Raw genomic sequence first — 13954 nt, 5'->3', positions numbered from 1 at the left:
TAAAATATCAAAAATGTTAATATTTTTCTATAAGTTTAGCATTTATATTTATAAAAATATATAAAATGTTTTAAAAACATTTAAAAGATAAAAATTCAAAATTTTAGGAATATTAAAAAAAAATAAAAATTTTAATAAAACAAAATATAAATTATAAAACATTTGACACTTAAAAATATAAAAATTATAAAAATAGATATATCAAAAATAAATAAAATTGAAACTAAAAATAAATTATAAATATAAGTTGAATGAATACAAATAAAAACTAACTAAAAAGAAAAATATGATTGAAATGAAACAAAAATCGAAAAATTAAAAAGAAAACTAGATATAAAAAATAAGAGAATAATAAAACAATGATTATAAATTATACTTAAAAAATTTAAAATTAAAGAAAATTAAAAGTTAAAAAAACAAAAAAACTAAAAATATATTAAAATAACCATAAGCAATTTAAAAAATGGAAAATTTTAAAAAAATTCAAAAAAGTAAATCATAATTTTAAATATATTAAATAAAAAACTTGAAAAAATAAAAACAATTATATAGTTTAACACTTAATAAGATAGAATAAAATTGTTATACAAAAATAATTATCAAAATTATTACACATCAAGCTAATCAAAAATAATATTATAAAACTATACTATATAGACATGTTTTAAATAATAATAATAATGAAAAAACGAGATAGACAACATGAAAATGAGATAAATACTTCTATTATTACAAAGCAAAACCTAAAAATATTTGAAATATCATAATATATATAGGAAAGTTGAAAAACATAAATAATATTAAATTTGCATTATTTGTATTATTTTAAAATTAGTATTTAAAAATTATACGTGCTTAAAAAGTAAATGCATAAAAAGTAAATAAATATATTTTAAATAACTCTAAATCAAAAATAAATAATAAAAAGGAAAATATAATGAAAATTTTAAAAGATTATAAAAGAAAGTTTAATAAAATTAAAAAATAATGAAAAAACTAGAAAAAATAAATTATAAGAGATATAAAGATATTTTTATATGTATAAATATAATAAAAGATAATAAAAGATAATAAAAGATAATAAAAGATAATAAAAGATAAAAAAAGAATTTCTTACATTGAAATGTAGTAAATAAAAATAACAGAAAACCAGTCTTATTGTTTGAAACTTAATAATTTAATTAACGATAGACAAAGTAATTTCCTATTTAATATATATATATAACTGTTAGTAGAAAAATAAACATTATTAAATATAAGAACAATAAAATATACTTTAAGTAAAATTATATTCTAAATTTTATTTTAAAAATAGTTTTATATAAAAATTTAAACATACAATAGATAATATATACTTACTAAAAAATATTAAAACATATAATAGAAGCAATATTAATTATTATTTGTTTATTAGATATCAATTATTAACTATTTATTATTGGTATTTTTTTATTTCAAAACAATTTTTAACATTTTTTTAATGTAAAATATAAAAAATTTTTATAAATTTTATTATCATTAAAATCAAAATATTTTTGTTAACTAATTTTCTTAAAATAGCATATATTTTCTTAAAAAATATTAATGTTCATCTTTTTTTCATTTTTAATTTTTTTTAGAATTTATTTATGAAAGATGTTTCGTTAGATTTAGTAAAATATATAACTTTCAAATAATCTTAAGATGCAGAATTAATATATTTTCTATATAATAAAAAAAAATTAATATTGAAAAATGCAGTAAATGAGAAATATCAGATAAAACTAAAATATCATAAAGATTTAGGAAATATAAACTTGAAGTCAGAAGATCTATATTATTTAGTAAAGAAACTATGTGAGGAAATAAAAGCGAAAAAAAAACGTAATAATTTAAAAATCATGATTAAATAAACATATATTGTATATAAAACTCGTTTTAATGGATACATTCATTTTTATCTTTATATTGTCTCATAATGTATATTCAATTGTCCTTTAATAAAAATATAAATAATGTCAAAAGTTAAATATTGAACAATTATTGTTGGATATTTTATGATTTTATTTTTATTAAAATAGATATATCTTAATTCTATTAACAATAATTTTAACTTAATTGTATTAATTTAAATTCAAACTTAATTATAACCTTTTCATTAATTATATTTAACTGTTTTTCTAAAAATCTTTAAATTTTTAAATATGGTTATAAATTTTATTTTTAACTTTAAAATATACTTTTAATAATTTATACTTAAAATACTCTAAAATACTTAAAAAATCACAGAACCATTATTATTAACTTTAAAAACAAATATTAAAAAATATAGATCAAAACCTAAACTTAAAAACTAAATGATTCATTAATATATTTTTACTATCAAATTGTATTGTGAAATATTAATAATTAGAAAAACTATAAAAATAATTCAAATTTTAATTAATATTTATTTATTCTAAACGAAATAAATAATAGAAAAAAATTTATTCAATAATAATTTAAATATATAAAAAATTAATATATTTTTATTAAAATCAAAAAAACAGTTTAAACTTAAAAACAAACCAGAATAAATACAAAAATAAATGTAAATTTGAAAAAGTAAAAAATATACAAATTTAAAAAAAAGTAAAACACGGGTTAAACCTACGTAAATCTAAACTCACACTAATTTAAACCTATAATCTAAACCTTAGTCTAATTTAACCCTACAATCTAATTTAGACATATATAATCTAACTAAATTTATTTAGATCTAGTTTTAATTTTTACAAATTTACTATTAAACTTACGTAAATCTAATTTAAAAACGCTAGAACAAATGGTCGGAAAATTGTGGAGATCAGAAAAAAGTTTCAAATTTGATTAACATGAAGATATTGCACTTAACAATCTTTCAAAAAATCAAATAATATATAAAAATTTTAGAAAAAAAAATGTAAATCTAATAATTATCTAATAATTATCTAACGACTATCTAATAGTTAAATATAATCAAAAATTTACAAATTCAGGAAAACAATATAAATCTCACTAACATAGACTTATCGTGTACCTGAAGATCCTTGGAAGATCAAATACACTCTTAATATGCAAAAAGCTATTCAAACAAAATAAAAGTATTATTAAAATTTTTAACTAATTTTCAAGTAGTCTTCTAAATTAAATAACTTAAAAATTAGCATTTTAAAATAGATTTATAAAATAGATTCATAAAAATAAATATTTCAAAAAATATTAAAACAAATGAATATATAATATATAAAAATAGCATTATTTGTTTATTGTATATTTTAACTAATTTTCTTTCTACGAATCCCCTTTTTAATATTGCCCCTTTTTATCCGCATTTCTAAATCAATAATATAATTCAAAATTAGTTTCTTCTGTTTCTTTTTTGTTTATGTCACTTTTTGTAAAAGCATACATTCTTCTGAATTTAATTGATATAAAAACAGTTTTTTCAAAAAACGAAGATTTTTTGGGTAATATTTATTTAACTTAATTCCAACTTTAATCTTTCAGATCTTATTAATTATTCTCCACTAAATGAAGACGATTCATTATTTCCCCTTACTCATAGGAGTGCACTTTATGATCTTCGTTTAGCATATCAATTGCAAAAACTAGAACTTGAAAATCTCTGGTACAATTATAAACATGATTATTATTATGTTGCTGCTATGTTGGCTCCAGGTCGATTATCTTATTGTCAAAGTGACGTGAATAAAATATGTACTGGTATTAAGAATATGAATGAAAGAATTCAAGGAATTTGTACATCTAAAACAATATGTAATCATGCATACAATGAAATAATGATGGGGATAAAAAAAACTAATGAAGAACTTTCAGACAAGAGAATAACTGAGCATGATAAGTGTAACAAATTACAAATGAGATGTTTTCTTTTCGAACGCCATGGTATGCAGTATCTTAATGAAAAGTGTAAAGAACTTAAAGAGAGCTGTTATAATAAAGTCCGTATGGAAGTAGCAAGAACACTTCTCTATGATATTTTAAGAGGAACTTCAAGTGATTCAAAATCTTGCATAGGAAGATTAAAAAATGTATGCCAATTACTTAGTCAACAAAGCCCTGAATTGCTTACTTTGTGTATGGATTATACCAGAGTTTGTAATGAATTTACTTCATACTCTCAAGAAGAATGTAAAAATTTTGGAACTCAATTTTTATCAAAACAGGGAATAATGACAGAAGAAAATTGTGTAAAATGGTTAGAAATATGTTATTATGTTATCCCTGATTGCCAAAATCTCCACAGTCTATGTCGTTCATTTCGAATGGAATGTTCTGAAAAAGGCTTTTTCTATAATCCAAGAGGCCATAATTTTGATCTTTTTAAAAATCCATCTACCGATCTAGATGAAACCGGTATTCAACATACCTATGAAAAATTGTGTGATTTAGGTATCCGTGTTACCGGAGTAGAGAAATATTCAGAATTGCAAGTGGCCAACTTTTTGGTTCAAGAACATTATCCAGGATACTTGGAATGTAAAAATGCGTTAAATAAAAAATGTTCCTTAATACAATATTTAGAATCAATTAAACACATGTGCATTTCTAAAGATTGGAAAGGCAACTATAATGTTTGTTATAATATGTATGCTGGAACTAGAGATTATTGTTATTCTCTTATAAAAAAATTAAAAGAAGGTATTAACTTTTGGTGGTATCAAGACCTCCCTCTTTCGGAAAAAAAATGCGAAGAGTATCTGACAATGTGTTATTTCATGTATAAAACTATTACTTATTGGACAGGTTATGATGTTTGTAAAAATATACGACTCGTTTGTTACCAAGCAGATTTGGAAAAAGCAGCTAATATGGCTCTAATGAAAAAGTTAAATAGAAAATTAACATTAGGAAATAGTCCTGAGTCTTCAAGCAATCAAAAAAACTGCGAAAAAGTTCTTGTACAAGAATGCGAACATTTTATGTATTATAGTTACTATATACTATATAGTTGTCTGCACCCAAAAGAAACATGTAAAAATTTAACAGCTTTTGTTAACAGCAACTCCAAAGATTTAGAAAAAAACTTAAAAGATACTCTCATGGATCCTGACTATGACAAGTGTAAAAAGTATAAAAAAGAATGTCATAAATTGGGATTTTATTTTCAATCTACTAAAAAGTTATGTGGAGAACTTAATACTACTTGTAAAAATATAGATGAGGAAATACTATTAGGAGTAAATATACTTAAAAAAGGCTCAAATTTATACAATGAATCTTCTTGTCTCAAACATCTTACTGAACATTGCACACAAAATAGTTCGTATTCACATACAGCCTGTCGTAATAAAACGAAAACATGCAATCACATACTCAAGCGTGTTTCAGCATATTGTACACAGCTCTCACGCTATCTATCACATTATGAAGTTTCCAATAACCATATAACTCATATCAGTTATAGTCGTTGTGCTAGTTTCAAATATCACTGTAAATTGCTTAAAAGCAGTTGTCCCGGATCTTTAAACAACATATGTGCTGAAGTTGAGAAAAAGTGTAATAATACTTCAACTCAAACTAACGAACTTAATAATTTAATTAAGGCTTTTGGCGAAGGAATATCCACTCATGAAAAATGTAAGAAAAAATTACATAAAATATGTGAAAATTCTACTACAAAACAAAAAATGAATATATCATGCACTAATATTAATAATACATGCAAGCATCTAATAGACCATTTAGGAAAAATATGTCATGGACTTGCATTGAAAATTTTTAAATTTTTATCAACCCCTTCTAATTCAGAGTGTGAAAATTTGAAATCCTTATGCTCATCTATAGGAAATTTTTGTAATGGAATTAACGATAAAATCATTCGTATATGTAATAGCACTATGACTAAATGCACTTCACCAGGCCCTCTACCTCCACAACCACAACCACCATCAGAGCCGCCACCACCACCAGAACCATTACCACCAAAACCGCCTATACCACCACCACCAAAGCCATCAGAACCAGAATCATCAAAACCAATGCCAAAACCAAAACCAACAAATTCAACTACAAGTTTACCGACTACAAATTCATCAACTGCAGCTTCGCCAACTACGCCAAGCTTTCCAACTACACTTATACCAACTACAAACACATCAGATATATACACATCAACTACAGCCACATCGGAAACAAGTATATTAGATACAAGCACATCTACAGATACATCTACACGCACATCTACACGCACATCTACACGCACATCTAAAGGTACATCGACTACACGTTCATCAACATCCACGCGTTCAAGACCTAGACCAACAATGTCACGGGATGACTATGAAGAAGGTTATGGACTCAGAGCACAGAGATTACAAATGATAAAATTGATTTTGGAAATTGCAGGAATAATATTGGGACTATGGATAATTATTTAAAATTAAAACAATATATATTTACTAATATTTTTGTGGGGCATTTTGACGATAATTATGTAAAACTAATAATTATTCATAAGATTTATTTAAATATTTTTGGAAAATAAATATAGAAATTATTGTTTTGTGGGTATCAGACTAACTAATAAATCATAATTTTGGGCATTAATATTTAATGGTTAATCATAGTTTAAAAGACAATTTTTTCATTTTACAATCCATCTCTGGTAGAGCTATAGGACATATAAATACGACTGAATATATTGGATATATTTATTTGTTTATTCTCTAAAACTATTATCTCTTTTAAAAAACATCCTTTTTGTAAATTAACCTAACTTTTTGACAGTCAAAATTTAGATTTTAAGGATCAACATTTTTTATACTAAAAAACTATTTTGTATAATAGAACAAAATACCTTTAACAATCTTAAAAACATAATATCAATATAGAAAGAAAAATTAAAAAATACCATAAATTTAATAATATAAAATTCAAAGTATATAAAAAATTAAAAAGTTTAATAAATATCTAAATTTCCAAAACAAAACAATTTAAGAATACACAAATTTAGAAATAAAACTATAAGTCGTAAATTTAAATTGAAAATGAATTTCTTAAAACTAGTCAAATTGTATAAAATTTGTTAATGTAGAAAATATGCAAAAAACATGTATAAATAACTAAAAAAAATAATCTTAAAATAAAAAACTAATGAAATACTTGAAAACATCAATATTTTTTTAAAAATAATTACCATTAGTTAAAAAGTATTTTTATAATTTAAATTCTAAAAACAGCAAAAAACATAGAATACGAGAAACTATATAGTTTTGAATTTAGATTTTGACTTGATAAAACTAAATACAAAAAATAAGTAAAAAATAAAGATATGTAGAATAGTTTTAGACAAAAAATAAAATTGGAATAAAAAAATCTAAAATAACAATATTTTTTATAGATAAAAATATTGAATTAAAAAAATGAAAAATACGATAATCTTAAAAATGAGATTATAGCTAGTTTTAATAGAACTAGAAAATCTATTAATAATATTAACACATGTATATCGAATGAAAAATTTTATTTGAAAAAAAGCCACTATAACTATCATATTCAATGCATACTCTACCGAGAATTTTCTAATTTTTCTAATATCTATAATGATATAACAGAACAATACTATAAAAGTTTTCTACATAGTTTGCCCATATTTTTTTTTTAATTGCTTTTATTTTTTATTATGTCCTTTTATACTATACCTTTCACTTGTTAAGATTTACGATTACCCCACATTTACCCCGGATTTACCCCACACAAATTTAAAGCATCTCACGAAGAAATCAAGATACACTTGTAATGGACACACTAAGAATACGCTTAGCACACGCTGCTTGTCTGACGAGTTTTGTCACTGAATTTACTTGAACTCCCTTAAAATTAATTAAGGATAATTTAATATTCAAATTTGAAGACATGGCTTTAACATCTCACGTGCAATGAAAACACATTAATAGAAACTCAAATCACACCACAGCACAGCACAAGCCCACCCACTTTCGTCGGCCACAGCTTGGCGCGGGCGGTGGCGCGGGCGGTTAAGCGGCAGGTACAAACACAGGGAGCAGGAGCAAATGATGAGGAAATTTATCTTTTGGCTTTGATTGTAGGAAAAGATTATAATGTCAAATGTAAAGAAAATTTAGAAAAATATTGTCAAGGATTGAAAAATGCTTCATTAGAAGAAAAAAAAATACATGAGAAACTTGAAAGCTTTTGTAAAAATGGAAAAGCAGAAGGAAAATGCAACGAATTAAAAGTCAAAGTTAGTCAAAAATGCACTACATTCAAAGGAGAACTTCAAACAACAGTTGGAAAAGGAATTTCAAAACTGACAGATGATGATTGCAAAAAGAATGAACGACAATGCCTATTTTTGGAAGGAGCATGTCCAACAGAACTTAAAGAGAAATGTAATGAACTAAGGAATCTATGTTACCAGAGAAAACGTGACGGAATAGCAGAAGAAGTCCTTTTGAGGACACTTCGTGGGAATATTGAAGATGAAAATAAATGCAAAGAAAAACTTAAAAAGATTTGCCTAGAATTGAGTCAAGAAAGTGATGAGTTAACGAAGCTTTGTCTTGATCAACAAACAATATGCAACAAATTTGTATCAAAAAAGCAAGAAAAATGTACTACTCTTGAACAGGATATTAAAAAAGCACTTGAAAAAGAGAATGAATTACGAGGAAAATGTTTACCACTTCTTGAACGATGCTATTTTTACAGAAGGAATTGCAAAGCAGACAAATCAAAGTGTGATGAATTGGGAAAGAAATGTCAAGAACAAAACATTGTTTATATACCACCAGGACCCGATTTTGATCCAACTAGACCAGAGGCTACACTGGCAGAAGACATAGATCTGGAAGAGCTTTATAAGAAGGCAGAAGAGGATGGTGTTTTTATTGGGAGACAACATGTAAGAGATGCAACGGCTTTGTTGGCGTTGTTAATTCAAGACCCAAGTGTAGCAGGTAATGATGATAAAGAAAAATGCAAAAAAGCTCTTGAGAAAAAATGCAAAACCCCACAAGAACATGAGGCCTTGAATAGTTTATGTAAGGAAAGTGGTCTAAGTGATGATGGAACGAAAAAATGTGATGAGCTAGAAAAAGATATCAAAAGAACATGTGATATTCTCATGTCAAAACTTACAAATAATCGTCTTTTTGACCCAAAAAAAGGAAATAACGAAATTCTTGGATGGGAAGGGTTGCCAACATTTTTTAGCAACGAAGATTGTGCGAAATTAGAGTCCTATTGTTTCTATTTTGAAAAAAAATGTCCGGATGGTGAAAAAGCATGTAAAAATATAAGAGCAACATGTTACAAAAGAGGGCTTGATGCACGGGCAAACAAAGTGCTGCAAGAAAATATGCGAGGAATGTTACATGGTTCAAACAAAAGCTGGCTTAAGGAATTTCAACAAAAATTGATAAAAGTATGTGAGAAATTGAAAGAAGAAAATAAAGGAAGTTTCTCAAACGATGAATTATTTGTTCTTTGTGTACAGCCTGCAAAGGCAGCACGGTTGCTCACACATGACCATCAAATGAGGGTTATCTTTTTACGACAACACTTGGATAAAAAGCGAGATTTTCCAGCGGATAAAGACTGCAAAGAATTAGGGAGAAAATGCCAAGATTTAGGAGAGGATTCAAAAGAAATTACGTGGCCATGTCATACACTGGAGCAGCAATGCAATCGCTTGGGGACTACAGAAATTTTAAAGCAGGTTTTATTGGATGAACACAAGGATACTTTGAAAACTCATGAAAACTGTGTAACATATCTAAAAGAAAAATGTAATAAATGGCTTAGAAGGGGAAACAATCATTTTTCTCTTCTGTGTGTTTTTCTGGAAAGTACGTGTAAGCTGATGGTTGATGATGTACAAAATAGATGCAAAGTATTCAAAGAAAATATAAAGAATTCAAAAATTATTGAATTTCTTGGAAATAATAAAAATAAAATAACAATACTGGAAAGAAATTGTTCTTCCTGGTATCCATACTGCAATAGATTTTCACCTAATTGTCCAGATCTTGTGGAAGAAGATGTTTTTTGTACAAAGATCAAAAAGCATTGTGAACCATTTTACAAAAGAAAGGCTTTAGAAAACGCTCTCAAAGTAGAACTTCAAGGAAATTTAAGTGATAAATCCAAATGTGAATCTGCATTAGAAAGATATTGCACAGCATTAAAAAATGTAACTAACACGTCAATTAGCGGATTATGTAAAGATAGTGCTAATAATAAGCCTAAAAAGAATGACAATAAAGCTAAAGAACTTTGTGAGAAACTAGTAAAAGAGGTGGAACAGCAATGCAAAGTATTACAAGAGGAACTAAAACAACCGGCAGATGATTTAGAAAAAGATTCTGAGACATATAAGAGACTTAAGAAACAGGCAGAGGAAGTAATGGAAAAGTCCAGTCTTGTTTTATTACTCGTTAAAAAAGATGAAAATAATGTACCAAAAAATAATAGCGAAGACAATGACAAAAATAAAACCACACCAAGCAAACGTCAAGATATCACTGAACATGTGAAAATACTACGAAGAGGTGTTAAGGATGTATCAGTGACAGAATTAGAAGCCAAGGCATTTGATTTGGCTGCAGAAGTATTAGAAAGATATGTAGATTTGAAAGAAAGATGTCAGAAATTAACCTCGGATTGCGGGATTAAGGAAGACTGTGAAAAGTTAGAAAAAGTATGTAAAAAGATTAATAAGGCATGTCGCAATCTGAAGCCTTTGGATGTAAAGCCACACGAAACAACAACTAAAAACATAACAACCACAACGACAACCACCACCACAACAACCGTTACAGATCCAAAAGCAACAGACTGTCAATCTCTGCAAACGACAGACACATGGGTCACAAAGACGTCGACACACACCAGCACCTCTACGACTACATCCACAGTCACGTCAAGAATAACACTCACTTCGACAAGAAGATGTAAACCGACCAAGTGTACGACAGGAGAGGAAGATGATGCAGGAGAGGTGAAGCCAAGTGAGGGGCTGAGGATGAGTGGGTGGAGTGTGATGAGGGGGGTGCTAGTGGTAATGATGATTTCATTCATGATTTAGATGTAAAATGGGAATGGGATATAAGAGCAGCATGTATATTTAATAGATAAATGAGCAGGGTAGGACAGGAAAGAGTAAAGTAGATTGAGTCATCTCTTCAGCATCAATTGAAAGTGCATTACACATGAAATCACGTGTTCCCTAGCCAGTTGTCCCCTATTCTCTAGCTGAGTAATCTTTTTTTATTGTCTAAAGTTTTTTACATTCTATTTTTCATTTATTCAAGTTTTATATTTATATCGCGTTTACCCCACATTTTACCCCACACAAATTTAAAATATCGCGAAGTTGCCAACTACACGTTAAAGAAAGCGGGCACCTTTAAATGTATTTGGTACACACTGCTTCTCTGACAAGTTTTATCACTAAGTTTACTTGAACTCTCTTAAAATTAAGAATAATTTAATACTCAAATTTGAAGACATGGCTCTAACATCTCACGTCCAATCAAAATACGCTAACGGAAACCCAAACTCAGCCACACACCACAGCGCAAACCCACCCCCGTCAGGCACAGCTTGGCGCGGGCGGTGGCGCGGGCGGTCAAGCGGCGGGCTGCAGGGGCACAGAATAGCATTGATGAGGAGCATGTTTTAGCTTTAATTCTAAAGGAAGATGGACTAAGTGAGCAGGAATGCAAAGAAAAACTAAAAAAATATTGCCAAGAATTAAATGAAGTAAATCTAAAAATAGAACAAGTACACGAAAAATTAAAAGATTTTTGTGATAATGGAAAACAAGATAAAAAATGTCAAGGTCTACAAGCCAAAGTTACGGAGAAATGTACAAATTTTAAAACAAAAAAGCTAGGACCAGCGTTAACAAATCCATCAGATGATAATTGCAAAGAGAATGAACAACAATGCCTATTTTTGGAGGGAGCATGCCCTGATCTTGTAGAGGATTGTAACAAACTAAGGAATAAATGTTATCAAAAAAAACGAGATGAAATAGCAGAAAAAGTTCTTTTAAGGGCACTTAGTGGAAGTCTTAAGGAAAAAGATTCATGTAAAAAGAAGTTTAAAGAGGTTTGCTCGTTGTTGAGCAGAGAAAGTGATGAATTGATGATGTTATGTTTTGATGAGGAAAAAACGTGCCAGAGTATCATGACTAAGGAACAATATAACTGCGAATCTCTCAAAAATGAAATTAAAAACGTGCTAAATAAAAAAGGCGAATTGCAAACAAAATGCCCATCATTGCTTAAGAAATGTTACTTTTATGATGCGGATTGTACTGGAGATAAACCAAATTGCAAAGAACTTGAGAGTAATTGTGAAGAAAAAGGCATAACTTATACAAAGCCGGGTTCAGATTTTGAGCCTATAAGATCAGGAATTACATTGGCAGAAGAAATAGAATTGGAAGAACTTTATAAAAAGGCAGCAAAAAAGGGAGTTCATATTGGAAGACCGCCTACAAGAGATGCTGCTGAACTTTTATTGTTACTAAGTCAAAGCGGTGCAGGGTCTACAGTTGTAGATAAATGTAAAAATACTATTCAAGAAAAATGCAAAAAATTTAAAGAGCACATTATTTTAAAAGATTTGTGTAATAATCAAAATATCACTGATAATCCAGAAGAAAAATGCAAAGAATTAGATAAAGAATTGACAACCCGTGCTTCAATTGTTTCTAAAGAGATTGAAAAATATCTTGACATAGCTAATGGGAAGAAAATTATTAGTTGGCATATGTTGCATACATTTTTTAGTGAAAGGAAGTGCACGAAACTGTTGTCAGATTGTTTTTATTTTGCTCAAGATAAAGGTCCTCTTAATAAAGAATGTGATAATTTAAAGGCAGCATGTTATAAAAAAGGGCTTGAAGCACCAGCAAATGAAGCATTACAAGATAAGTTACGGGGAAAATTGCAAGGTTCGAATAAAGCATGGCATGAAAGCCTTCAAAAGGAGATAGTGAAAGCTTGTGAGAAATTAAAAAAAGAGAGCGATGAACTATTTGTGTTGTGTCTGCAGCCAAAAAAGACTGCTTTTGTAGTTTCAACAGATTTACGATTTAGAGCTATTTTTCTACGGGAACAATTAGACGAGAAGCGAGATTTTCCAACGGAAACAGATTGTAAAGAATTAGAAAAAAAGTGCAGAATACTGGGACAAGATTCAAAAGAAATTAAGTGGCCATGTCTTACATTGAATCAGCATTGCGACCGTTTAAGAATTGCAGAGCAATTGGAGGAGAAATTGTTAGAAGAAAAAACAAAAGACTTGGATAAGTTCAGTTCATGTGTAGAAAATTTGGGAAAGTGGTGTAATGATTGGGCTAGAAGAGGAAGAACTCATTTTACTCTTGCATGTGTAGCACAGAATACTACTTGCAAGATTCTTACAGAAAAAGTTGGGTTTAAGTGTGCTAGGTTGCATGAACATATGAAAACAAATAAAGTTTTAGAAAATGTAAAAAATAACGATACAAGGGAAAGAATATGTACATCATGGGAACCATATTGTAGCAAATTCATCTCAAGTTGCAAGAGCTTAATGAAAGCTAATGGTGGAGAGTGTGAAGAGCTTAACAAGGAGTGTAAATCATTCATTGAAAGAAAGGAATTGGAGGAAAAAGTGATCGATGAATTAAAGGGTAGTTTGAAAACAGAGAAAGAATGCCAGGATACACTTAAAAAATATTGCGTAGCATGGAAGAATGCAACCAATCAACTTAGAACTTTGTGCACAGGCAAAAAGAAAAATGGCAAGAAAGATGATGTCAAGAAAGAACTTTGCGAAAAATTGGTAGAACAAGTAAAAAAGCGATGTCCTGGGTTAAAAAAAGAACTCACAGAGGCCAGTAAAGAGTTGGAGAAAAAAGCTAACAAATATGAGGATATCAAAAAAGAAGCAAAAGAAGCAATGGAAAAAGCAA

At 27.9% G+C, this 13954-nt stretch overlaps 4 protein-coding genes across 4 annotated transcripts; all 4 read left to right on the top strand.

Annotated features, from left to right (window-relative positions):
• Positions 1-937: 937 nt before the first annotated feature.
• Positions 938-1695, top strand: T551_01187 (uncharacterized protein; the record flags this gene model as incomplete). The annotated part of the gene is given in 8 exon segments (XM_018373450.1): positions 938-966; positions 1018-1039; positions 1098-1128; positions 1146-1196; positions 1385-1405; positions 1561-1586; positions 1620-1652; positions 1684-1695. The coding sequence occupies 8 exon segments, from the start codon at positions 938-940 to the stop codon at positions 1693-1695; spliced, it is 225 nt and encodes a 74-aa protein (XP_018230104.1).
• Positions 1696-3385: 1690 nt separating this feature from the next.
• T551_01186 (uncharacterized protein) lies at positions 3386-6401 on the top strand (the record flags this gene model as incomplete). The annotated part of the gene is made up of 2 exons (XM_018373449.1): positions 3386-3467; positions 3508-6401. The coding sequence occupies 2 exons, from the start codon at positions 3386-3388 to the stop codon at positions 6399-6401; spliced, it is 2976 nt and encodes a 991-aa protein (XP_018230103.1).
• A 1565-nt stretch (positions 6402-7966) lies between these two features.
• T551_01185 (uncharacterized protein) lies at positions 7967-11071 on the top strand (the record flags this gene model as incomplete). Its single annotated transcript, XM_018373448.1, has 1 exon — positions 7967-11071. A coding segment is annotated over one exon (3105 nt), but the record flags the coding sequence as incomplete, so codon positions are not given.
• A 355-nt stretch (positions 11072-11426) lies between these two features.
• T551_01184 (uncharacterized protein) lies at positions 11427-13954 on the top strand (the record flags this gene model as incomplete). The annotated part of the gene is made up of 2 exons (XM_018373447.1): positions 11427-11661; positions 11697-13954. Coding segments are annotated over exons 1-2 (2425 nt in total), but the record flags the coding sequence as incomplete, so codon positions are not given.

This window comes from Pneumocystis jirovecii (genome assembly GCF_001477535.1).
Source record: "Pneumocystis jirovecii RU7 chromosome Unknown supercont1.5, whole genome shotgun sequence".
In the NCBI taxonomy this organism is placed as follows: Eukaryota; Fungi; Ascomycota; class Pneumocystomycetes; order Pneumocystales; family Pneumocystaceae; genus Pneumocystis; species Pneumocystis jirovecii.
The sequence above is the reverse complement of the archived record's forward strand: the minus strand, read 5'-3'. Positions and strand labels throughout refer to the sequence as shown.